Below are 26,381 nucleotides of genomic sequence, written 5' to 3'. Positions count from 1 at the left end.
CACTTTCAAGAAGGAAATCAGGAATCAACCAAAGGAAGTGTTATGGTTGCAATGAGAAGGGGCATAAAATTGGATCGTGACCTTACAAGAAGGAAGAACTTTACAAGTCATCAAGTGAGAGGCAAACCGGCAACAAGCAAAACAAGAAGCAAGACAAGAGGAAGAAAAGATCTTGTGGAAGCAAAAATTGACTTTGCTACAATTGCCGGGCAAAGGGACATGCTGGTAAAAATTATCCCAAGGGTAACACTCCTAAGCCTAACTCTTTAAATAATGATCAATATTTGCTTAGGAAGGTTAAGAGTGATACTTATGTTGCTAAGGTGATTAGTTCACCTTATGCTAATGCAAGTGCCATTTTGGTGCCTAAGTCTCTCGTGACTAATCTTAAAGGACCCAATATGGTTTTGGTACCACAAAGTTCTTAATTTGCTAAGTAGGTACTTAGGGATGCATTGAAGACTTAGCTCACTTGAGAAGAATTTTAAATCTCGTATCAAGTTTCCTTTTAAATCGTATTTCTCATCATATGTTAAAAGAGCACTAAGTATGAAGATTATTAATCCAACATCAAGAACCAATGACATCTCGGTAGTAAATACCTACTTTGAAATATCTAGCCTCCTTAATCTTGTGTAGGTGTGAGTCGTTTACAATCTTTTTATGATTATGAACACTCAAAGTTGGCTAGGTAGTTTTTGCTTAAATGTCGACATTCTAATAAAGTGATGCATTTAATAATACTCTCTAGAACAAAGTCTTGTGAGTGATTCATGCAATAAATACTTAGTGGTGGTCATCAAGAAAAATATCAAGACTCATGAAAACCCTAAACATCTTAGCTTTTTGGATAATCCGGATATTTCGGATTGAATCTGGAGGCTCTGATATTTGTAAACCGGACATTTCGGGCTAAATTCAGAATTTCCAAAATATACAGAAAGTTGGAGGTATATTGAGATGAAGGAATGCATTAAAATTGAACCTCCACTACAAGTGCCTCGTTCAATAGCTCATCAAGAATCCAAAAGATCATCTCATCAATGATGTTCAAGGAGACATTTAAAAGAATGATGGTAATTGTTAAAACCTCTAGGTGCAATTTCTTGTGAATGTTACCTTTTGTGTCTTTATGAGCCATATAAGGTAAAAAAAATACTAGAGGATTTGGACTTGGTGATGGATATGGAAGATGAACTTAATCTACATGATTTCATGGTTGTAAGTTCATTCTTAGCACAAGTATTTCCTTTGTAAATTCATTTTGTGTCTTAACTCAAAATATAGGGTAAAATCCTCTAGATTTTTGAATGAACTATATGTATATTACAAGTAATTCAAGTACTTGGATTAACATATTTTGGGGGAGCTCATCCTATGTTTTGTGCTTTGAGACTAATATTTCTTCAAGTAAAATTTGTGTTTAGTCTCTTTGTGAAATGAATATCCTTAAGTATGTTAATGAGAATTGGCATTAGAGACTTGGCTATTTATTTGAAGAGCTATCTAATTGTTTAAAAAGTTGAGTTATATGAAAATATATTTACTATCTATCCAATGTAATTCTATGAAGGTAACATTCTATCTCAATGCCTTAAATTCGTATTCTTGTTCATTGTGTTAGATTTTTGTTCTACATAATTTGCTACCGATGAGAACTTGTGTTTGATATTGGGGACTTTGTCTATCTCAAGGTATCGCCTCTCAAAGGGGTTCGACACTTTCAATTTAGAGAGAAGCTAGCACCCCAATATGTAGGGTCTTTCCAAATCATTGCTCGACGTGGAGAGATGGCCTATCAATTAGATCCACCTCTGTCATTCTCTGCCATTCACAATGTGTTCCATGTCTCGCAAATGAAGAAATACCTTCGAGTTCCAACCGAAGTTCTTTAGGGCGCAAATCAAGAATTGCAACCGGATCTCATATATTGTGAGTGACCAATTTGAATCTTGGATGAAGCAGAACACAAGACTCGACGGCACTGAAGACGAAGCAACTTGGGAGTGTGAGGATAAAATCTGTTCCAAATATCCTGAACTTTTTGAGAACTTGTAAATGTCATTGTAATTTTGCAGAATTAGAGCGTCTCACATGTCTATAATCATCATCAAATTAACTGGAAAGTTTTTTCAAAAAGGATTGCACTTAGAAACCTTTTGAACCGAGAGAACATACTCCTGGTGGTATGACCGCTATTGATTTATCGGTCTGACCACCAGAGGTGTTTAGAACCCAAAACTCTCTATTCCTGGGCGGTCTGACCGCTAGCATAACGTTAGTCTAACTGACAGATCCCAAAGCTCTATGTATGGATTTTGGTCTAACCACCATCCATGCGGTCTAACCGAGCCACGGTCTGACCGAGCCTAGCTGTGGTCTGACCGCTAGCTCATGTGAAGGTCCCATGACTATTATTTCGTTATGTTGAGGAATTTTGACAAAATTGTTTTCTATTTGTGGGAGATTCCCTTCCACTTCATCACCATCACCTTTTCCATGAGTTTGTAGAATCTCGGGTTGAGATTATTTTTAGGGGGGGGGGGCGAGGTTTGTCACATCCCAAAATGCTAATCACGTGATTAAGCATTTATAATCATCATGGCATTATATTTATGCGTATTCGTTTGATAACTTGAGTTTAAACATGTTTTAAAAGTACTTGGAGATATTTAAGAGCCCTTTAGGAAAATCCTAGATGCCTTAGAGATGAAGAAGAATAGAAAAGGGAAATAGAATCAAGTTTTTAGCACAAGACCACCCTCGTGGTTTGACTAGGATTCCCCGCGGTCTTAGCGCCAGGGGGCAGCCACATAGGCTTGCCACGTGGGCTTTCTACGATCTGACTGCCAGAACGCAGAGGCTCAACTTAAGTGAATCGATCACTCTCTATTACTCTCTCTCACAGTCACTCCCTCACTATCTTCCTCACTCCACCTTAGAGAGAGAAGGAGAGCTCCACCTCAACGTCAACGACAACTGGAGATCGATGGTGGGAACCTCCCCATACTTCTGGAGCACTTCCTCGAGCTCCTCCCCTCTTCTCCTTCGTTGGAGGCACGTACATCCAACCTCAAGCCCGCACGCCACCCCGGAGCCCAATCTCCAAATCGAAGCTTCTCCGGAGTGGATTGATCTGCTAGGAAGCTACCATACACTAAGGTAAGGCATCTCCTACCATTTTCATATTGTTTTCGAGCTCGATTTGACCCTCATATCATTTAGACCCAAGTTCAACCTAGCCTAGATTCAATCTATGGGGTATTTTGAGTTTAGCTTGGTGAATGTGGTCCAAATCACTCTAGAAGCACTCCACTAGTTCCATAGAGTATTTTGGTACCCTTCATGATTGAAGGCCTCATCGAAGCCTTCGCCAACGACCTCACAAAGGTGTTGCCATCAAGGTCTCGCGATCTGACCACTGACTAGACCGGTCTGACCGCCGGTTAAGAATATCAAAACCCAATCGAACCCATAGTCAGGAGTCAAACCGTCGTTGGCCGATTTGACCGCTAGAGGCCAAAACCTTCTGCACGCTAGCAGTCTGACCACCACTTCAACAAGGTCTGACCACCAGCCACTTAAAGCTATATGCACTTAGGTTGTCTTATCCAGGGTTTCAAACTTTAGAACCCTAATCATTTGGTGGTCTTTTGAAAATGTTTTCGAAACATGGCGCTCTATTAATTTTTAAGCATGCATCATATGCACACTTTTCCATCATTTGATTATTCTTGCAATCCATTTCTCACTTTGTTTAGAGAGTGTTACACCAACAATCCAAGCGAGTGAAGGCAATGCAAATCTACCGAAGTTCTGTGAGTATTGCGCCGGGAGTATCAGGCAACTGCTAGAGCAGCAAAGCAAGCATTTAAGTGTACTCAACCTACTATTTTGGATCTCGTATTGTATAACTTGATAAATTACGTTTTATGTATGTTTGCATGAGTACTGAGTCCATTGTCATGTTTAGATAGGTAGAATCAATGTTGATGAATTGCATTACCTCTACCTTGAGTTGTTGATTATTCATATCCTTGTAGCTTTGATAACATTGTTAATGTCTAACTTACAAATTATTTGAAATGCTTAACAATACATAGGTTCTCGGTAGAAGACGAGCAATGGTTCAACCATTGTTCATGAGCTTATGGCTCACTTATTGTTTATAAACACAATGATAATGATATGTGTTGTATTACATGTGAGAATGAGACGAAATATGGATGGTGCTAAGGGTATCTTTTGCACCGGAGGAGTCCCTCAGTGTAGTTTGGAAGAGGAGCCCGGATGCCATAGACCGCTTGCATCATTTAAGCACCGTTTGTTGGTGCAATTGGTTTTAGCACTTCTTGTACTTACTACATATCGTATATGAGAATGATAAGCCGAATACCTTTGTAGTTGTGACCTTTTAGCGTGTGAGTCGATGGTGTCGTGGGCATAATAGGCTTGTAGTGGTATCCAGTTTGCTCCGAGAGTAGTTCTGGATGACCCCCGCACCTATCAGCACATGATCAAATGGTTGGAGCTTATTAGAAAATGTTGATACGAGTACCCCCTTATGTGGGTCTATGCGGACACGTGAGTCGTATCGACTCGTGTGCGTAAAGGAGTACCTCTGTAGGGTGTAAAAACAATTCGAATTGTCGGGCACTCGGTCATGAGCATGCTTCTACCATTTGCATCGGTTGTAGGATTTCCAAATTTAGGGATGAGTGATATGGAATGGTGTGCTAGGGATGGTTGGAAATGATTATTACTTATATGTCATAGTTCCAGTTATATTTATATTCAAGTTGTTGGTTACAGAGTAGAAAGGTACTTTTGTTTAAGTATAGAAGCTCATATGTATATGTCAAGTTGCATTCCGCTTATGAAATTTACTTAACCATGTGGTCGATTCCTTGCTAATACCTCAATGCATTCTTCTTGGAGTCGGACTATTATATGTACCTATTATGGATTAAGGCTTGCGAGTACCTTCGTACTCACGCTGCTCTTTCAGGTTCTACCGGTGAGGATGAGTCCGTGTTTGGCTACTTCACGTCCGTCGATGTAACTACGGGAATGAGTAGTGCAAACTACTCGTGTGACATGCTTTTGGGTGGAGCCTAAGGGCATATAGCTTCACCTAGCTTTTGATGTTAATAGGTGTTACTTTTCCGCTGCATAGTTTCTCTAATCTTTTGTTGTAAATTATTATAAAGAGTTGAATGCCAAGACTACTGAGATGGTTTTTCGGTTAATCATTATGGTCGTGATTAAGAAAATAATCGTCCTAATAATTAATTGGAATGATATTTGGACGGTTCCTCACAATAATCGACTCTAATGAAAATATATAATTATTTATTATATATTCAATAAATATGATATATCTACAAAGGGTATCCATGTCGCACATGTCCTTTACTCATTCTAGTAAAGCTTGTGGCCGCCATGGAGTAACCAAAGTGTGCAGATAAAATATTGAGTATGTAATCGTATCCGATAAAGAAACTATTCCCGTATTTGGTAAGACTCTCCTAGATATCTAGGAGATCTATAATTCAAAAAAGGTTATGCTCAGAGGAGTACAAGTAGAGTACGCATGCCTCGCCCCAACTATAAAAGGATGAGAGGTGGTGCATCCAAGGCATGCCTTTCTACGACCACAAGGCTATTCTGCACCAACACAAGCCAACCCATGCCTTAAAGAAACACACATCGAAGATCCATGACACATAATAGAATCATCTGACAAGGGCTTCCAAGACCCAGAACACGAAGAAAACTGTTGAAGGGATTAGTGACGTCCTAAGAGGGGAGTGAATTAGGACACTTAGAACTATTTTGGCTTCAACAACAACATAAGATAAACTTATATCAATTTCTATCTAAATATGCTCTAAGTTTATCTAGTGTATCTACTCTACCGATCAAAGCACTTGCAACCTATCTAAAAAGGTAAATTGTAAGAATATAAATACAGAAACTTAAATAAGGTAGAGAGCAAACTCGGTACAAATATTTTTTTCTGTTTTATCGATAGCATGAATGCTACCCCTAGTCCACGTTGGAGCTCCACAAAGGATATGCTCTCGGGCGGCACCCGATCACGGCTCTTGAGTCACCAAATCACAAAGACAAGACCTCCACCTGGATGAGCTACTAAGTCACCAAGGCAAGGTCTCACCACTAGCCTCTCTTCTAGTTCCTTGCCACCGTGATCACTTCAAAGCTTGAGCCACTAAGGCAAGGATCTCCTTGTCTCCGTACAATCGCCTTGCAGTCGCTCCACACCAAGTCGGAGGGTCAACAAGCTTGCCGGCGAGTCACCAAGACTCAAAGGTGACGGCGTACCACTTGGTACAATGTTGGATTACTCCTTGATCCACTCTCTAGACAGCAATCACCTAGAAACACTCTCTCTAGGCCTATAAGCACTAATCACTCACTAATCTTGTGCTTAATCACCTTGGATAATCACTTTAAGCACTTTGGTGGCTTGGATGTCTTATCAGGCGTACATGAACTTCTCTGGACTTCAGCAGCACGCCACACATTCAAATGACTGAGTGAAAGGGTATTTATAGCCTCAAACCTGTGCACTAACCGTTAACTCAACGACTTAGAAAAGTTGTTAACACAGGATAATCTGGTGAGAAGACTAGTACTAATACCGGACCATCTGGTGAGTACACTCTCACAAACTAGCTGTTAGAATCTCACTCAAGCCTCAGTGAACACCAGACACACCGTTGTATATTCATCTCCATCACCAGACTATCCGGTGAGTTATCCAGAGCCATCCGAGCATTTCCTTCTTCTCTGTGTAAATTGCTCTGGTGTAAGCATTCGGTGCATATCACTTCATCACCTGACTATCCAGCAAGTTAACTTCAGCCAACCGAGCCAATGTAACCCTCTCTGGAAATAATGCTCCAGTGTGCACAGCCTTCATCACTGGACCATTCGATGTGTTGAACTTCGTTCTGCCTCTTTGTATTGTTCATTATCCGGTATGTGCAACACATTGATCACTGAAATATCTGGTGCTTTGATCTTCAACTTCAATGGTTGCAACCTTCTCTAGACAAAATGCTCCGGTGTGTATCTTCTCTGATCACCGGACCTTCCGGTGAGGTCTTCAGGCCTCTCTCCCCTTTGTCAAATATGCTCTGGTGAGTTAACACCCAGAGCATCAGACCATCCAGTGAGGCAAATCCTCTTGAGATTTCTCCAATTTAGTCTAACTTTGTCCCAGCTGCGGTGACTTCTTCATGTATTACATCCATGAGACATACTAACATATATTCTTAACAAACATGTTAGTCACATTAACTATATTATCATTAATCACCAAAATCACAATCATACCCTAATAGGACCATTTTCACTACAATTGTCTAGAGCCTTAAGACTAGATCTGCATACACTTCAATTGTAATATTTGTTCCTGAGAATAATCAAGGTAATACAGAACGTAAGGCTATTATCGCAACAAGAGACATACACCCGTATAAAAAATTGTGTCTCTTATCTCGATACTCATATGTGACCAACAAGTATCCCTATATGTTGACATCAATCTTAGCATGATCCTGGAATACATGAAACAATAAATAAAGATATCCTTAAAGATAAGATTAGGCAAAAAAAGAAGAAGAAATAATTCAATTGCAAAATAAATATTTATATGAATTTTGCATGTGCCGCAAAAGCAATGGATACGTGAAAATGAATTGTGAAATATCCATAGCATCAACATGAAAGTATGGCCTATTCATCGGAATATGTGGCTCGCCTATCGATTACTTTGAAAACAGGGACAATATATGAAAAAAATTAGTTGACTAATCAAATAATTAGCCAATTAAATGGTATAATCTATATTATCATGTGAGTGACCTGAAAAGAAAAGAAAAAGGAAAGGGAAGAGTGACAAAAGGAACAGATGAACTCATGCATGCAGATATTAGTTTGGCTGCATAAACATTCTAGCTAAGCATTTCTTCAAATGGTTGATTAGACTAAATAATAGGACCCCACATACCATCCATGTCTGATGATACTTCCTCAAGTTTGCATGTGTATCATTAAGATCATTAAGCAAGTCAAACAAATTAAAGTTTTGGAGAAACAGTGTTACCAATTGAGTCATGTGGTTGCATGTATGCACGTATTTTCTCTTAATCAATTTCTTGAATCATGATAATGACCATGGCCCATCCGCCAGCCAAATTGGACAGGACGTCCTCCTCTCTGTAATGACATATTAGCAAATAAATAAAGGGAAATGGAGAAATAAATGACCAAGCCTGCATGACGAGAGTAGAAACCTCCATCAGCTCCACGTCCTATGCTCGATGTGCGCCCCAACTGTTCCACGTCCTACCACTGCCGCTTAAATCTTAATTAGAGAATAAACAAAGGAATACAAATGAGAGGTGGGAGGTTACCGTGACCTGCCCACAGGCCAACTGTTGCTCATTTGGCTCTACAAATAGAGTCACCGTGAGCACTGTAAGGAGGGGATCGACATAGAGAGAGTCAGGCAGGACAACACACATACACCAAGAGGCTACCAGCTTCAGAGTACACAACAGAAGATTTAGTCAAGTTATGGGAATAATAGAGCTATGGGAAGCTTTTAGAGTACGTATACACGATATGTTATGGGAATAACAGAGCTAAACCAATCATGCATCCTAGTTTTGTCAAGTCAATCAGTTAATGAATTTTGCATATTGCATTTTGCATGTGAGTGTCACTCTGACGTTTACCATTCCTAAGCAGTATGCTCGGTTGAAATAAACATGGGAATGAACAACTTTGTACTCGCTAATATTCAGCCGTGGGTCCTGCTTATATGGGTAGCATGTCATGATGTGTGACATCAACTTGGTAGAAATCAACAAGCCGATCTTGATCCAGTTATGCTCTGTGGGAACTTTCTTCCTCAATAACACGTCATGGTCGGTAATACGGGTGACGTAAATGTAGATGCATTCCACTGTATGTGTGCGAGCTCTTGAAAGAAATGAGCTCACGTCAGGTTTCAAGCAAGAAAATATATGTTCAACAAGCATTCATCCACAACGATAAGACGGAAGATTTCTTTCTTTTCTGTTATAGTTTTGTAATAGCTAGCCATATGTTGTAATTTTCCCCTTTTATGTTGAAATTCTTAATCAAGGGTTTTTTCTTCGGAGATGTAATTAACATAAGTTTTTATGCAAATATAAGAATTATGGAAGTATGTACTCACAATACCTGATTTCCTTTATTTTGTCCATGTTAAATTCAAATTAAAACCAAACTTGTCTCTTTTGACGTGGAGACGGGTTCACCGTCCATTTCCCCACCATCACTATATAACTTATAAATATTTGGTAGTCGATTTACTAATCGCCGGCATGCTCCAAGCTAGAACTGATTATGATGAGGTGGCAGCTAGGAACCAATTCTAATAATGGGACATTGGAATTGATTTCTTTTTTAAACCGATTCTGATAACTTTCCCCCTATTATTATAGCCCAAGAGCTTTCTTCTTCCCCGGGGCTTAGCTTTCCCCCAATTCGTTTTTCTTCTGTGGCGGATGCCATGTCCAACACTTTGATGAATTGAACCATCAAAATTGGGAAGGATCATGTGCAACAACTTCCTTTGATTGTTTCAAGGTTAGTCAATTGTTCAGATATTCATTTGATAGATTCATTTGTGAGTTGGTTAGAGTTTATGGTGCAATGTCATTAATGGAGCTAGATCTCTATTTCCACAGTGGATTATGATTATCTCATGGTAGATGGATGGAGATTGTTTGTAGTAGCTATAGCTCCAATTTAAGGTTGATTTTCACGGTGGATTGACATGTGTGTGTGTATAGAGAGAGATTATTGTTCATAAGCTTTTTCCTTCCTATTACATGAAGTAATTAAAGTTTGCATGATTGAGCATATAATAAAGCTAATCCGTAAGACCACATTGTCGTAACAATAAAAAATATTTTAAATTAATTAATGAATTTATTTATTGATAACCATTAATTTGCTTTCATTAATTAATTAATGAATTTATTTATTTGGCCGTTAATTTGCATTTATTTTGGAATGACTTATTCTATAGGAATTTTAGAGGATTCCTGGCATGAAGTACAACCTCATGAAAAAAAATCATTTTAGTCTATCTTTCTCATATGATTCATGTGTTTCCCTGTGTTCCATCCAAACGTTTTATTAAAAACTTTTCTGCATTCTGAATTTCTGACAAATTCAATCCTATATTTCTCCTGTTGCTGCATGTTGAGCTGTTTTCCAAAAGGCCCTCGCTGATTTCAATAGAATTTGGCTGCTATGATTTTTTATTATGCGGTCGCAACAAGTTTAATCTTCTTTTCCTCGAAAGAAGAGGGAGGAGTTTTTTTTTTTTTTTCGCGCCAAAGTAATCACATGGAGCGGCAACTGCGGTGCGTTGGCGCCAAGCACATTTCGCAGTGGCATTCCTGTAAAATTTCGTAGGGGCATTTTTGTACTCACGGAGAATATATCGGAACGTTCCTCTGCAAAACCCATTGTTCCACTTCAATCCCCATTTTCGTTCGGCTCAAGCCCTAGCCCATTCGGCCGCCGCCGCCGCGAGAGGAGAGTGCTTGGCGCCGCTCGCCGCCCTCCTCGATCTACCGGAAGAACGGGTAAGTCCGGCCGAAAAGGCGCATTACTTGTTTGATCCGTTTTGGCCGCTGTGTGCCCATCGGGGGAAGAATTTTGGGTGGGATCGGGGCTGCGATTTCGTTCGGGCACTTCAATCTTGCGGGGTTTGCCTTCGTTTTACAAGCTATCAAGGCAGTTTCTGCAGGCAAGCACACTGCCTCCGCTTCTGCTCCATTGATCCCATCTCCTCTTCTTCAGTGAAACTCGCCACCGCCGACCCTGCGTTCTCTGCCCACCGCAGCCTCCTGCGGCCGGCGGAGCCCTGATTGCTGTCACGAGCGGGCACGAGGGGTTGCGCGTTGTAGGACGCGAGCGGGCACGCTCTATGCCATTAGCGAGTGAGCGCCCGCTCGTTGGCGAAATGCGAAATTCCCAGGCTCTGGGAAGTTTATATTTAGGGGACAATTTTGATCGTGATCCTATATGCAGAATTGCAGAACATGAAATTATTAATTTAGAATGTGTTATGATGTTTCGTCTTAGTTGTGAAGAGTTGACTGGGGATAGTTTACTTTGGCAGACTGTATTTGTTTGCTCGTTGCTCAGTAGGCATTTACATGCTTTTTTCAGGCCATCTAATGTATTGTGAACAAGTACTGTGATCTAGTAGAAAATGTCATGCTGTCAGTTTAATATCGATAATGTTGGAAGAAAGCTATGAAGGCTGTCGCTTGTGATTTTTGTAGCCATTACAAATATTATGGTATCACATCTATTAACTATCAAAATGTTTAGCTCGGGTGGCTTGTATTATTGTACCTCACTCACAATTCACAATGCTAATGAATGCATCAGAGAGACCTGTACTGTTATGGTCAATATGATAATACTACAAGTCTAATACATACTTGGCTGTAGCAGAACTTCTCTAAACATCAGAGAACCTCTTTGACATCATGCTATAATCATTGATATGCTAGCTTGGTATGATAGGGTGACTAGAAGATGTGAACAAATTATTTGTTTCGTTTTCACCAGATGGTAACACTGTGTTGACAATCTGAATATACACTTTGCAGAGATGGATACGTCAAGCCCTGCAGCACTTGTCAATGCAGAGATTCTGAACATGTTTGTTGGGCGAAGAGTGCGCACAGTAGTTCAAGTCCAACGCAATGAAGGTGGAGTACTTGTCGGGCTGTCTACTGACGGGCATCAGTTGACTATCAAAAGTGCCATGGATGTCTCTGTATCACATTTTATGGAGGTTTATGGAATCGCTGAAAGCAACCAGACCATCCGTGCTGAAATTTGCACAGATTTTGGTCCCAACTTTGGTGAGATTTGACACTCCTATGGTGTTCGTCTTTGCCCCTTTGATCATACTACTGTCAATTGTCAGTATATCTGCTTGTTTCCGTGGTTTCTACTTTCCTATAACCAAGTTTGTTAGCTTTTACATAATTCCATGACACAAGAGGATTGCTGTATACCTATTTTCATGATCCACTATAACATATGAACAGTAATGAGCAAGTGAACAAATGAACAAGTACTCTTAGTTGCCCTTTTTTTTTTCTCAGAACTTGTTAGTGTATGGATTTGTTGGTCTTGGGTTGCATGAGCAAATACCCATTTGCTATCTTGAACTCATCTTATTTGAGAGCATCAGAGCAGCCTGAGTGATTGTTTGTGTTTAAACATTGTAAATTAAGAAGGTATTTTCCTCTATTATTTAAAACTGCTGTCAGTTGGGTATTTAGAAATTGTAACTACAATCAGATGTGGGTATTTCTTGATCTAGAGCGAAATTGGCTTGAGTTTTTACAAGAAATGGAAATCTGCTTTGCTATTTTTCTTCAGTTCTAGCTACCTTTACAAGATTTTTCTCTTATCCCCCAAATGATGTCAAATCTGTCACTGAGATCAACTATCATCTTAGAATATATTTCAGGATGAGAAACATTATTATCCATGGGGAAATTTAGTTCTTGTTTTCTCCATTAAGGGGAGCTTATTATGACTTGAAGTTTGTGTAGATATCTGTGTTCTGAACATCTGATGCAAATAATTTATTGTACTTGGTCCTCTCTTTTATGTTGCGTCTTGCTGTGATACATTTATTCTACTCTCTTTATTCTTCATCCTTTTTTCCACCCGTAACACCCTTAAACTCTGTTACCATGTTTATCTGGCAGATGCCAAGGCATTCGATGGATTGTGCAAGCTTGCGAGTGACAAGTTCAAGCACCTGTTCCTGTAGGGGTCATTGTCGTGTGGAGGACATTTGGCCAACTATGCTTCTTCCAAGTTGATGTCTCTAGGATTTGGCTAAAATGTTGCTCCATTCACCCTATAGTATGTTCCTTAGTCAGTACTGGACACTTCTTAGGACCTATTAACCTAAGCTACATAGCACTTTGATAGCATTTGCTTCTTCTCAGCGAAGCAAACCTATGCTTTATGTTGCTGTCACTTGCATTTGGATCTTAAAAAGTTGCCGTAATGGTCTCATGCATCTTGATCTCGAGCTATGATGTGCCAGTTAAATGCTCTGTGACCTAATTCAAACAGGTGAACTGCCATGGATCTGGCAGTTTCCATGGCAACCCTGAAACCCTGTTTTCAGTGAGACAAATTATGGGTTTCAAGGCTTGTGGTTTAAGTTTTCGTCTGTGTTACTGCAAATATGTCTTTGAACCTCCAGTTTATATCATGTCTACTCAGTAGCAACCTATTGTCATGCTGGTGATTCCAAGTGAGATTTTGTTTGGTTGTTGGGTTGGAGTTTCGTCCAAGTTCAAAAATGTTGTTTCGCACTCTGCCGAGGTGCATATGTGCTAGTAGTTAAGCTAGTTGGTGTGGAAAGAATTGATAAGAATGGTTCTTTCTATTTGGATTCTCCACATTTGGGATAACTAAACTGGCACAAATTCCGCAATTTACTATATCATCCTTTACCCTTTTGCAAATATGATGTTATTTTTCTGTTATTCTTTTGGCATAATTTTCACGGTTTCTGTTATGAGCAGCAAGTGAGGCCAGCGCAAGACATAAATCTTGCCATTTATTTTGGTAGGAGATAAGTTTGGGAAGAGTTGGATTTGATTTGATTAGGGGATAGGATTGGTGAGTTAGGATTTGGATTGATTAGGAGATAAGTTTGATAAGTATTTGGATTTGAATCAGGATTGTAATCACTAGAGATGGCTAAATGGGCATATCAGGCCGGCTCGGCACAGGCTTGTCTAGGCATAGCCTGGTTACGGCTCGGTCCGAATAGTTCGGTTACTGTAACGGTTTGTGTTGTGCCAGCCTGTGTGCCTCCGGTCGGTTACCATGTTGTGTCGGGTCGGTCTACAATTGCGATCTGGTAGCACGATCAACCTAACAGGCATGGTAGGCATAGCGCCACAGGCAGCCCAACAATGAATGGCTATAGTCGGCTCGAAAGATAAAAAATAGTTACAAAATTAAAAAATATATAAAAATAGATAAAAATGTAGAAAATAGATAAAAAATCATTACAAATTTAAAAATATAGAAAATAGAAAATAGTTAAGTCTAGACGTGTCGGGTCGGATTGTGCCTGTCCGTGCTAACCTAGGTTAGGTCGTGTCGTGCCGGCACTCCATGCCACACATTTGGTCCAGTCACAACCTGTGACTTCGTGCTGTGTCAACATAGTTCATCTCGGCTCGAACTGTGCTTACCGTGTTATGTCTCAGATCGACCTGGTAGGCATAACCTATTTAGTCATCTTTATTAATCACCTCCCTCTGGACCCGATCCTTTTTCCTAGTTATGTCTAACTCTTTGGCTGGATCTGGAGTCCTGCATTTGTCACTACCGAGTTCTGCAGCAAAGTACTTTGGAGAATATATGGTGATGGCGATGGCGATGGTTTAACAACGTTCAGATTGTACCTTTCAGTTCGGATTCTTTTAAAACCAAACAATTGGAACTGGTCTCGTTGATTCTAGAAATCATCTTAACCCATGTCACACCGAATTGAAACATTGCCAACTAGATATGCTGCCAAGCTGCAAATGCTTTTGTACTAAGAATAGTTTCTCAAATTTTCTGTTTCCAACTCCTTTTTACTCGCCATTTGTAGGACGGGTATTTTTCTATTACATAGTGGAACTAGTGTCAATAGTTGGTATGACACCACCTGTAGCATTTTTATCATATTCAATCCTCGACCAAAGTGACTTAAATTTTCATAAAATGAATGTGCCAAACACACTATGTGAAAAACGGATATAGAAGATACAGTTTACTGACGGGACATTACGCGATGCATCACTTATGTCACGTCGGGTCACGCCCATTTATAGACCCATTACTGATACTAGACAAATAGGTGACGGGTCATAATATTACCTGTCACTAATAACATAAGTGATGGGTAATAACTAAACTCATCACTTATGACTTGGTCATACGTGACGGGTCCCCCTGTAACAGTAATAAGTGATAGGTCATGTTATGATCCATCATTTATAACTTGGTAAAGGTGACGGGTTTCTCTGGGCCAATTATAAGTGACGGATTATAATGCAATCCGTCACTTATGACTCTTAATAGGTGACGGGTAACCTTATCACCCATCACCTATTACTCAACTCTGTTTTAAGAGCTGGCAAGCCACTATACGGGTGAATAGTTACTGCATATTGCCGCCCGCACAGTGGCTGGTGATTTTCACGGCTCCTATAGGGATTCTCCAATATCTTGTTGATTTAAAGTTTGAATTGGTGTTAGGTCTTTGAAGGTTCGCATTTCTCCCTTTCCTCCTCCTTTCCTCTCCTCCTCTAAACCCTAATTGGCATATTTGTTGTGTTTTGAGTTGTAATCGATCGTTTTGCATGTTTATCCAAAATCTTAGTACAAGTGAGTTGTATTTATGTTAGATTTGATATTAGATTTGCCCGATATACCGTGGGATGCCACAAATCTAGTGTATTTATAGGGAATTTTTAATCTGTGCTTAACCATAAAATTGAGATCATTGTTAATGAAGAATAAATGTTTTTACATTAAGTGTAGATGACGGACAAAAGTTGGATATACCTCGAGACCCGGACTTGTCCGGAGTACCTGAGCGGGGTGAAGCATTTCATGAGTGCTGACTTGGCGGATATAAAAGATCGTGGTAAAACGGCAATGTATTGTCCATGTCGTGACTGCAGGAATGAAAAGAAGTTCACGAAACCAGACAATATTCATGCATACTTGGTCATGCGTGGATTTAAAGAGAATTATACATGTTGGAACAAACATGGCGAAGAAGGCCTTAACGAGGGAGAGATGGATCGGGCTCTCCATGCCGACAGTGTGGATCAAGGACTTACACCCGGTGAAATGGATCATGATCTCAGAGATGAGGACATATTAGGTTTGAATGATAATGATCTCGAGGATTTTGTTGAGAATGTGGATCAGATGGTGCGGGATGTCGAGCGACACGATGAGTATAACAATGGTGAGTTTGCTAAATTCTAGGACTTTGTGCGGGATTCCAAGACACCCCTTTATCCCAATTGTAAGCAGAAGTATACGCAGATATTTGGGAACCTAAAACTTCTACAACTGAAGGCAACCCATGGTTGGACTGACAAGAGTTTTGAAGCATTGCTGGATCTGCTAAGGGACATGTTACCGAAGGGGAACTTGGTGCTCGAAGGCGTCTACAACGCGAAGAAGATAATTTGTCCTTTAGGACTGAAAATAGAAAAAATACATGTATGTAAGCAGGATTGTATCTTGTTTCGTGGAGAGTATGCAGAGCTGGATCAATGCCCCGTATGTGGAACCCATCGATATAAGCGTAGAAATGACGGTGGTAACGGGGACGAAGGCAAGAAAAGTAAATGTGGTCCTAGGAAGGTGGTGTGGTATTTTCCTATAATTCCTTGTCTGAAGCGTCTGTTTTGCCAACAGATAAGAGGCCCAATTGGTGCATCGGCATAAGAAGGGTCATAAGAACGACACAATGATACGACACCTAACAGAATCCGCTCAGTGGCGAATCGTTGATTCCATATTTGGTTGATTCACCGAAGAATTGAGAAATATTAGGTTTGCTATGAGTACAGATGGCATGAATCCATTCAGTAACATGAGTACCTCACATAGCACCTGGCTTGTTGTATTGTCGATCTACAACCTTCCACCCTGGTTTTGTAACAAGCAAAAATATATTATGTTGTCGATCTTGATATCAAGACCGAAACAACCTGGCAATGATATAGATGTGTACCTTAGGTCTTTAGTCAATGATCTTAAGAAACTCTGGTCGGAAAGCGTCAAGGTTTGGGATCAGTACAAGCTAGAGTGCTTTACCTTGCACGCCATGTTATTCTTCCCCGGTCTTCGAGCTCTCCTCTGCGCCGGCCTCCTCCTCCCCTCTTAGTGAGTTTTCCTCTTCTGTGATGATGCTCTGGACAGTGAGTTGTTTTTGGAGTATTGCTCTGTGATGATGTAGTTGAACTAAAATTGAGCTCATTATCTAAGCATAATAGCATTTAGGCCTGAGTGGTTGCTCTGGACATGTGTGTTGGTGATTCATTCTGAGTTGTTTTTGGAGTATTGCTCTGTAATGATGTAGTTGAACTGAAATTGGGCTCAGATAAAGGCTTGTGATGATTCTATTGTCATTTTTGTTTTTGATATATATTACTGTCATTTTTGTCTTGGCTAAGTATGTTCAGTTCTGGGCCCTCTGTTTGATCACAGCAACACTGTCCAGAGACTCTTTTGATTTTTGTCTAGGCTCTGTTTGCTAGTTGAGAACTTAGGTAATAGCCCAATTGATGATGAGACAGAACAATTAGAGGGTAGGACATTTAATGTCTTGGGGCCAATTGTTATACATAGTCTGAGAGCAATTTTGTATATGTTTCATGCCTACTGTCAGATATTTGAGCAATTTCATATATGTTTCATATGTTGTTTCCATGTCATGTGTAAAGATATCCTTATGGTATGCTCCTGTCATTATTGTTTTTATGGAATATGGATATATATGCACTTATTATCGCATTTTTTTACAACAATCCACTATATTACTCGATGATGAATTGAGAACAGAATATACTAAACTTGATTTCTGATCTGAGCAGTATGGTTGCGAGCACTATATTACTCGATGATGAATTGTTGATCTGAGATTGGGCATGTCATGCTAAGTACAATAGTTTTGGCCTAGTTACTCTCTAGGTTTTAGTTGGCTTTGCCAGCTCCTGGAGATGAACTGATGTTCACTTGTTGTGTGTCTATACACTTGAAAATCCTGTTGAGTTCATTCTCCCGTGAGCTTCTATGATGTTTTATCTCTAGAGAGCTATGTTCAGGATTTGAAAACTAGTTGAGAACTTAGATGCATGCCTAGTCAATGATATGTCTATGTACCAACTAGGGAGTAGGAACTCTGAGTCCTGAGGCTAGCTAGTGTTCTGAGAGCAATTCATTTGCAATATCAATCTGCTGCTCAATCATTGTTTTAGACATGATGTATAATTGTCAAAATTAGCCTTGATTCCTTTTCTTTCCTCTATTGAGAATAGAATATACTACACTTGATTTCCATGGGTCAGAAGAAGACTATCACCCCTGAGAAACCAAAAGCACAGAGGACGCTAGCACTAGAGGGGCCCCAGCACAAGATGGGGCGGATAGGAGCCCAAGCCCGCACCCGGCGTCCTCCTCCGGCAGCAACGAAAGCCAGTATCACAGCCTAAGCCCTGACCCGTCATCGAATCAGGAGAGCCGACGTCGGGCAAGTGACGAAGAATACAATCCCGCCGAAGAGATATTGATGCAAGCGAGTCAATACATTTTATACTTGTTGAATGGAGGAATATTCTTTGTTTATTTCAACTCCACTTTTTTCTCTCTAGATGGCGGCATCGCAGTCTCCAAGCCAGACAGCTAGTACTATTGCACGAGCCCAAAAGCCAAGGACACAAACACAGTAGCCGACAGACAAGGTTACCATCACGAGAATTGATGCTAACAGGCTACCAACGGATGAAAAGGCCATGAATAGATTCTGGAGGGTCGTAAGGCTCGTTGATCGGGAGAGGGTGCCGATAACGACTAAGTTCGAAGACCTCAGTGACGAAGCAAAGAAAGACTTGTTCAATAATGTCATTATGGAGTATCTGGAGTACCCTGGAAATATGAGTGAGCGTCAAAAGAATGCCGCGGTCAATGCAGCAATGAAAGCAGTCGCGAAACTTCACCGAAGCTTTAAGAGCAAATTGTGAATCGGTACTTAGCAAAAGGGGTGACACCCTTCGAGAGCTACAAGCACTTGAAACTAGAAGATTTGGATACTTTTATGCAGATGAAGAACTTAGAGCAGTTCAAGAAGGAGAGTGAGGAGAAAAAGCAGCTTCAGGCTAAGAACAAGTATGACCATAGGACCGGCGTAGCCGGGTACACTGGGAAAAGGGTGAAATGGCAGGCGGAGGACGAGCAATTAGCCAAAGAAGGCCGTGAGAATCCTTGGAATCAATTCCCGGGATGATCGCGGTCATATTTGCGTGCAAGGGGTGAGCTGTCTGAAGCGGGAAAATCACATTTAGAAACATCGAAACCCAGGCAGTCGCAGAAAAAGTCAAAGAAAAGGCAGTCGAAGCCAGCCAAGGTTCTTTCACTGGGGTCAGGTAACATGATGTTCTCACAGTGATGCTGGGAAACCCAGAGCACCCAGGTCGAGTGCGAGGTGTATCAAGTTCCCAGGGCTGGAAATACGGCTTTCCCGAAGACATCGGGATGTACAAGAAGAAGAAGAGGTTGGGTGCAGTGGACGTGGATGCATTGACATGGGATATCACCTAGAAAGTTTACTCAAGCATCATGGGGCATCTTGCAGCAAAGGGAATAGTGATTTCCATGCCATAGGATTTTAGCCCCAGAGCTGCAGGGAAGAGTAGCTGCGTCTCTAGGGAGGTCGAGCAACAAGTAACTGCTGCCGAGACTGAATCGAATACAATTGACCTGCTAGAAGGGCCCACGCCCTGCAACCTTGTAATCAGGCCTAGTGGGTATCACCTCAAGGTTGCAAGGGGCCAGGTGCTTCAAGGCGTCCGTATCTTACATATGATCCCGATATGTGCAGGCTATGCCATGGTTACGGTGGACATGGTACATAGCAATGACACCGATCACATGTTGGAAGTCCCCCCAATGAGGAAGTCATAACTCTCGATGAAGCTCTCCATCAAAGGATCCAATGGAAGAGGGGCGACAACGTGGTCTCCAGTGCATCCCAGTCTGGACAAGCTCCAAATGCACCGCTGCCACGCCACTCACTTCCAGAGAAGGTAGCTTCACTGTCTTCTCCTCCTCCAGAGAAGCCAGCTTCACCGCATTCTCCTCCGCATCTGGTGGCCTCGCTTCCAGACCCAATACTGTCTCCCCCAGAGATCCCAAAAAAGAAGAAGGGAAAGAAGGTCGAGAAGAAAGGCTCTAAGATGTCCCTACCGGAGATGTCGAAGGCCATTTTACCGGTGAAGCAGTCCACGGACATTGCACCAGTGTGGACTCAGGCTAACACGAAATTCAAATATGGGAAGCACTTCATGACGATAGATGAGCTAGCAAGGGTGGGAAAAGCATGTGTCGACCTGCATAATTACTACGTACAGGCTTGTAGAGACAGCAATACTCAATCCATAGTCGTACAGTACAAACGATGACATATCTTAAGTGATCAAGACGACAACTTCATTGTGGGTTTCAATGACTTATACGACCTCTTCAACCTTGATGGCCTGGACGTATCGTTATTATGCGTCTTCATATTGTAAGTCCCTTGATGCTGGATATTCATTAATAAATATCATTAAGTCTTGAATCTAATTGTGTTCTTATATGTAGACATTTGATGAAAGAAATAATGAAGAACAAGAATCCCGTCACATTTCTTGACCCTAAAGCCATTACAATATCGGTTATCCAACTTCATTCCAACTACAATGTGAGTCATGTGGCCAGAGCAATGCAACAATACTCAAAAGTGAAGTACCTGATGGACGCCCACAACACCGGTGGTCATTGGATCTTACTTAACATTTACCTCGAGTGGGACTTGGTGTTCTACGTTGACTTGTCAAGACCAATATCTACAAAAGCCAAACTTAGATCGCATGATTACAGCATTGTAAAACAACTCCTCGACACGTAAGTTCTGCCTGTCTTAGTTCACATATTAAACTTTTCTAACATTCAAAAGCTCCATAATCGATCCATCTTTATGCAGGGCTTTTGACAAGTACCTTCGAGCTCAACTTGACTATGACACGAAAGCCAGCCGCAGGCTGACACACAAGATCGAGTACGCGGTAAGTGCTACCAAACAGATTACTAAATATTCTTTGTTGCTAGTTTTTTCCTTTTCATTTAACAGTAAAGTTTCTTTTCAGTAGTGCCACCAACAACCACTGGGCAACACCTGCGAATTTTATGCTGCGTGGAACATGATCCTCACGCTCCGAGCAAAGAATATTAAATCCCCCGATATAAGTTCAATACAAGATTATTCATAACTAATTTTGGTAATTAGTTTAATTCCATGATAACATGACATTGGTTACGCGTTAAATTATGTAGAAATACAAGTGTATGTTTCTCGACGCTGGTGCACTCCTGGATATTCAACGACAGATCGTTGAGTTCATGGTGTCTGAAGTCATCAGCCCACAGGGCGACCACTACAGAAGCCCTAGTTTGTGAAGTCTTATGTAATTATGAGTTGATCAGAACTTTATAATATTTGTGATTTTGTAATGAAATCATTTCAACTTTGTAATATTTGCAATTCTATGATGAAATGAGTTCTTATACAAGTGTGTTTGTCGATATGTATTTGGATGTATTGCTATTGTTTGTAGGGAGAAGACGGCTACTAAATCCTGGCTATATTCCAGGATACGGCTAGAAAATAGCTCATTCCTACAGGACAAGAGAAACATAAGTGACGAATAAACTGTCTATACGTCACTTATGTTATTTATAAGTGACGGGTAAATAGGTTATCCGTCACTTATGTGTTTTTCCCGGTATATGCGTGAAAGTCATAAGTGACGGGTAACCTAATTGCCTGTCACTTATTATATGATATAAATGATATCGGCCACCTTTGTTCATCATTAGTGACAGGTTCTTACCCGTCATTAATAACTAGATATCAGTGACGTGTTTGGAGTGACACCATCACCCATAAATTTTGTTATCTGTCACCGATGTCTGTTTTTCACGTAGTGACATAACCAGAACGAATAGACCTTTTTTAGCTACCACCAATGGACAACGAAATTCCCCACAAACATATAGTACCAATAGTCCTTTTCAGATGAAAAACTAGTGATCCATAACATTTCATAAAAGAGAACAAAATTTCAATCTACATACTTTCTTTAAATTTCTCATGGATACGCACTTGAAATCAAATCTTTTTCATGGAACCATTGCAATTCTTGAAAATGCCATGATTTCTTGTCTAAACACACCTCTTCATCTTTTTCCTCATGTTTTTACCGGGAGTAGAGAGGATGCATGGACTTGGCGAGGCCGTAGCTCCGTGCCCCGAAGCCTTGGCATCCTAGAATCAACCCCTGCCGACACGGCAGAAACGTCGTGCGCCGCCTAGCCTCCTCGCGCGACGTTGCAGTACCACTGCCCGGCACCCACTTAGCTGGCGCCGCCATGTCCGACGACGTGGACCGGCGACCCGGCTGTGGCGCGGGGCAGGGCAGCGCCTTCTTGGACCGCGACGTCCAGATGGACAGCGCCCAGAAACTCGACCTGGTCTCGGCGCCCGCGGTGTCTGCTGCCTGCTCCACCACACAGTCGCAGCCCGTACGGGTGAGGAGGTCCCGCAGCGATATCCGACGACTAGTGTTCTTGCCCGAGGATGATGGTGATGTGGAGGAGGAGGAGGACGACGACGACGAGGCGGACACGGAGGGATCGGACAGCTCCGCGCACCTAGCGGCCCGGGGGCTAAGGGGCGGCGACGCCGACCTGGCCCGGCGGGTCCGCAGCGCGCGACTGTTGCGCTCCTCCCCTCTACATCGCCATCGTCATCCCGGCCCGTCACTTGGCGGATCGGGGAGAGGCACCCAACGCGGATGCGTCCGGCGACAAAGAGCTCCTCGGAGGAGCTCATGCCGCCCGTGCGCGCGGCGAACTCGAAGTCCCCCGCGGTGGCTGCGGCGGCGCTGTAGCAGTCGCCATCGGGAGCGGCGCCGGGGGCGGTGGATGAGGGCGATGAGAGGAGGATGTAGTGCACGTGGCTAGTCGGAGCGCTGAAGAAGAAGTAGTGGCTCTCATCGTCGCCGTCGCCTTGCATTTGCGGCGCAGAGAGAGAGAGAGAGAGAGAGAGAGAGAGAGAGAGAGAGAGAGAGGCGGGGAGGTGTGCGGGGTTTTGAAGGGAAGGCAAGCAGGCGGAGGTGTAGGTGAGGTGCATGGCGGGAGGAGGGGTAACGGCGGGAATGATCGTGTGCTGGGACGTGGGCTCGGCGGCGTTTTGGTCTACGTAACAACTTCTATGTGTGTGGTGGTATGGTGGTAGACGTGTGAGGGTAGATTTTGTCTAACATATTTAAATCTTTGTATCTATAATTTATATATATTATATACACGAGTGTTTTTAATAGTATTATTTATATGCATACGATAAAAATATATATATTTATATACGTGTGAGTATGGTGTTAGTGCACCACTTTGTTAAATCTGTAGAAATATATAGATTCTGTTTGACAGAGTTTTAGATCTAAAATTTTTTAAACTGATTATCATCCGCTCTAAGACATCTTAAAGGTGGATTAAAGGTATTTAGTTAAATTATTATATTTTTATTTTACATAATTTATTAGATCGTTGTTAGCGATGTCAACTAGGTATCATAAGTGAATGACCCTAATTGTTTTTAAAAATAAAAATTTGAATTATTTTATTTTATCGTATAAACTTTAAATTTAATATAAATCTTGAAACGTAAGCTTAGCCACAGGCACATAGTCGCATACAGACAGCTCGTTGCTTACGATACATCATGCATGAAACGACCGGATATATAGGTAGTGATGTCGAGAGAAAAACATGGGCTGTCCTTTCTTGTTTGGTTGCAACTTTTTTTTAAGCTACAACCTACAATCCATAGTCCTTTCTTTGACACCCGCTCTTTTAAATTCACTGCGAGGTTAATTCAGATTTGAAATCCATCGAACGGGGAGCTAAATAATCAGCGACCTTCATTTGCTTGGAAATCAAAGGTAAATTGAATTTCGAACATCCAACGGCTCAACCAATTGCAAAAGATGAACAGGCGCATGGAGATTACGCCGCCCGGGTCAACCCCTATATATCCCGTCCAATGATGGATCAACGCGCTTTGCTCGCTCAAACTTCGATGGAGCACGTGACGAGCACCAGGACTCGCCACCACAAGTGCACTACAGCACTGCATTCTGGCCGGTGGCGCATCAGCCGCTTGAGAGCGTGAATGTAGATTATCCAAACTTTCTCGATAATATGAAAGAACGAATTTACGTGTTTATTTTTTCTTAATATCAATCCTCCTAGGTTGTTGAGTTTTTGGTGTTTTCATAGACCCTAGTCTTCTCCCCTCTCATTTAGATAGCACCTACAAATGAAATAAGAGATCGATTTGAGTAGCGGCAAATTAGACCTGCTAATGGGTTAAACCCCAACCCAAACAAAATCAGCTCATTCCGCCAACTAACCTAATATATTCTTATACCCCACCCAAATCAACCATCAACTTACCTCCACCCAACATAGCCCACCTATGGATTCAACCCGTAACCACTCGGTCTCTTTTTAACCTCACCATAGGACTTATCCCTTATGTCACATCTACCTCGGACCCACCACCTCTTTGTCTTTCTTCCTCTCTTTCTTATCCCATCCGAGCGGTACACCACCACCACCCAAAATTGTGTCGCGTGGATGAAAAGCGAGTACAGGAGACCGGCAGCCCTTCCTTCTTTATTCCCTACTACAAAACCCCGGCATATCCTTCCTTCCATTATTTATTTCCTTTTCGCCGCTAGACTCTAGGGAGAAATAATTGGTGCTCTTCTCGTCCCCCCTCCCAAGGCAAAGCGAGTGTGGGAGCTCTACGGGACCCTCAAGACCTCCTTATAGTCCTCTCTGGTCCTCCCTCGATTCAAAGCACTGCCAGAAGGAGCACCAATGAGCACCACAACCATGACGAACCCCCTGGCGGCAGAGAGTCGAGGATCTAGGCTGGTCGCGAACTGAGAGGGGAGGGGGATGGCGAGCCCCTGGTTGTAGCCAAGCGGTAGAGATCTGAATGACAAGAGGAGGGAGCCAGTGGTGGTGTAGACACGAAGGAGACTTTGACCGTAACCCTCATAGTGTCGCGTTGCCCAGCTAGATCGAATCTTCGATGAAGGAGGGGGTGTCACGGGTGGCTGAGATCTGGTTGGAGTAGTGGGGCGCAGAGGGTGACCGGGATGCGGAGGGAGAAGTGGAACACGACGATCGGCATTGTTGGATATCGGAAGAAGGCGGAAGACGACCACAGAATCCACTGCTCAATAAATGGGTTGAGACCAAAGCAACCCACTGATTGAACTTATGGATTGGACCCAAACTAGATGCTTACTTTCAAACCCAACCCGTCCCATGCGGACCCGTCTCATCAGCAAACCCACCCCCAACCCAAGCCGCCTCAACCACTAAACCCATTTGAACCCATCCAAATAAACCCAAATCAAAACCCAACCCATAAAAATCTGAACAGGCCCAACCCATTAGCAGCCCCGACGGTGGAACAGTGGCCACCTAACCCAGACACGAAGGGGGACCCATTTTTTACCATTACACATGTGTTTCGTAGTGGGGCTAGACTCTCGCGACTATGTCATGGATCGGAAGAGCGAGTCAGTTGCCGTGTTAAGTGCTAACACTTGATACCTATACGGACAAGATTCCTCTGACGTAACCGTACGGGCTGATGTTGTTACTAACACGTGAGCCAACTCTTAGTGGGTTCCACACATCAGCAATGACATCACACATGCAATTATGTCACACTCTCATATATCTTTCTCCCACCAATACGATAGATGTTGCAACATGCCTGTTTGCGTTGTTCTTGTGAAGAATCACGGTCGCTAGTACATCTAATTTGGGTCTAATCAGATTTGGGGTATTATATGGGAAGTTTTCTCTAAAGTTCTCTAAGATTCTCTCTCTTATCTAGACACTACGTACCTAATTTTTTTTCTTTATGTTCTTGCCTTCATTATCGTTGTCTTCAATTGTTCCATTTTGTGATTTTTTTGTCTTGCCCGCCTCTCACGACAATTTGTCCATTTGTTTGTCTGCAATATAAAGTTTTTTTAGAAAAGAGACTTTGATCGGCTTATATTCAAAGTCAAATTAGGCACCACAAGATTTTTTTTTAATAGTTCTGCAACATAGATAAAGTTGTGGCCTCCTTAGGCTTTCTAGGAGACATTGAAGCCCCAGCCCCAACTAAACTAGCCAAAGTAATCCTTAGATTGCAAGTCCAAGAAAGAGTTCGTGCCTTTTAGCTTTGAAAGTGCCTCTAGGCCCCTTATGTGGGTTTTGATGATTGACGACAAACGATTAAGGGGTTAATATATTCAATGAGTATTTGAATACGTAAAAGTCTCCATGATGAAAGCTAAATGACGTTGGTGATCCCTAAAAAT

At 41.8% G+C, this 26,381-nt stretch overlaps 1 protein-coding gene and 1 pseudogene across 1 annotated transcript; one reads left to right on the top strand and one right to left on the bottom strand.

Moving 5' to 3' along the window:
• The first annotated feature begins 10,538 nt into the window (after window positions 1-10,538).
• Window positions 10,539-13,185, top strand: LOC133909083 (replication protein A 14 kDa subunit-like). Its single transcript, XM_062351372.1, has 3 exons — window positions 10,539-10,676; window positions 11,715-11,972; window positions 12,834-13,185. Exons 2-3 carry the CDS (start codon window positions 11,717-11,719, stop codon window positions 12,896-12,898), a joined length of 321 nt encoding a protein of 106 aa, XP_062207356.1. The 5' UTR covers window positions 10,539-10,676; window positions 11,715-11,716; the 3' UTR covers window positions 12,899-13,185.
• Window positions 13,186-22,181: 8,996 nt separating this feature from the next.
• Window positions 22,182-23,158, bottom strand: LOC133930978 (uncharacterized; annotated as a pseudogene).
• Window positions 23,159-26,381: the final 3,223 nt, after the last annotated feature.

The sequence above is a fragment of the Phragmites australis genome, chromosome 1 (assembly GCF_958298935.1).
Source record: "Phragmites australis chromosome 1, lpPhrAust1.1, whole genome shotgun sequence".
NCBI lineage: Eukaryota > Viridiplantae > Streptophyta > Magnoliopsida > Poales > Poaceae > Phragmites > Phragmites australis.
The sequence above is the reverse complement of the archived record's forward strand: the minus strand, read 5'-3'. Positions and strand labels throughout refer to the sequence as shown.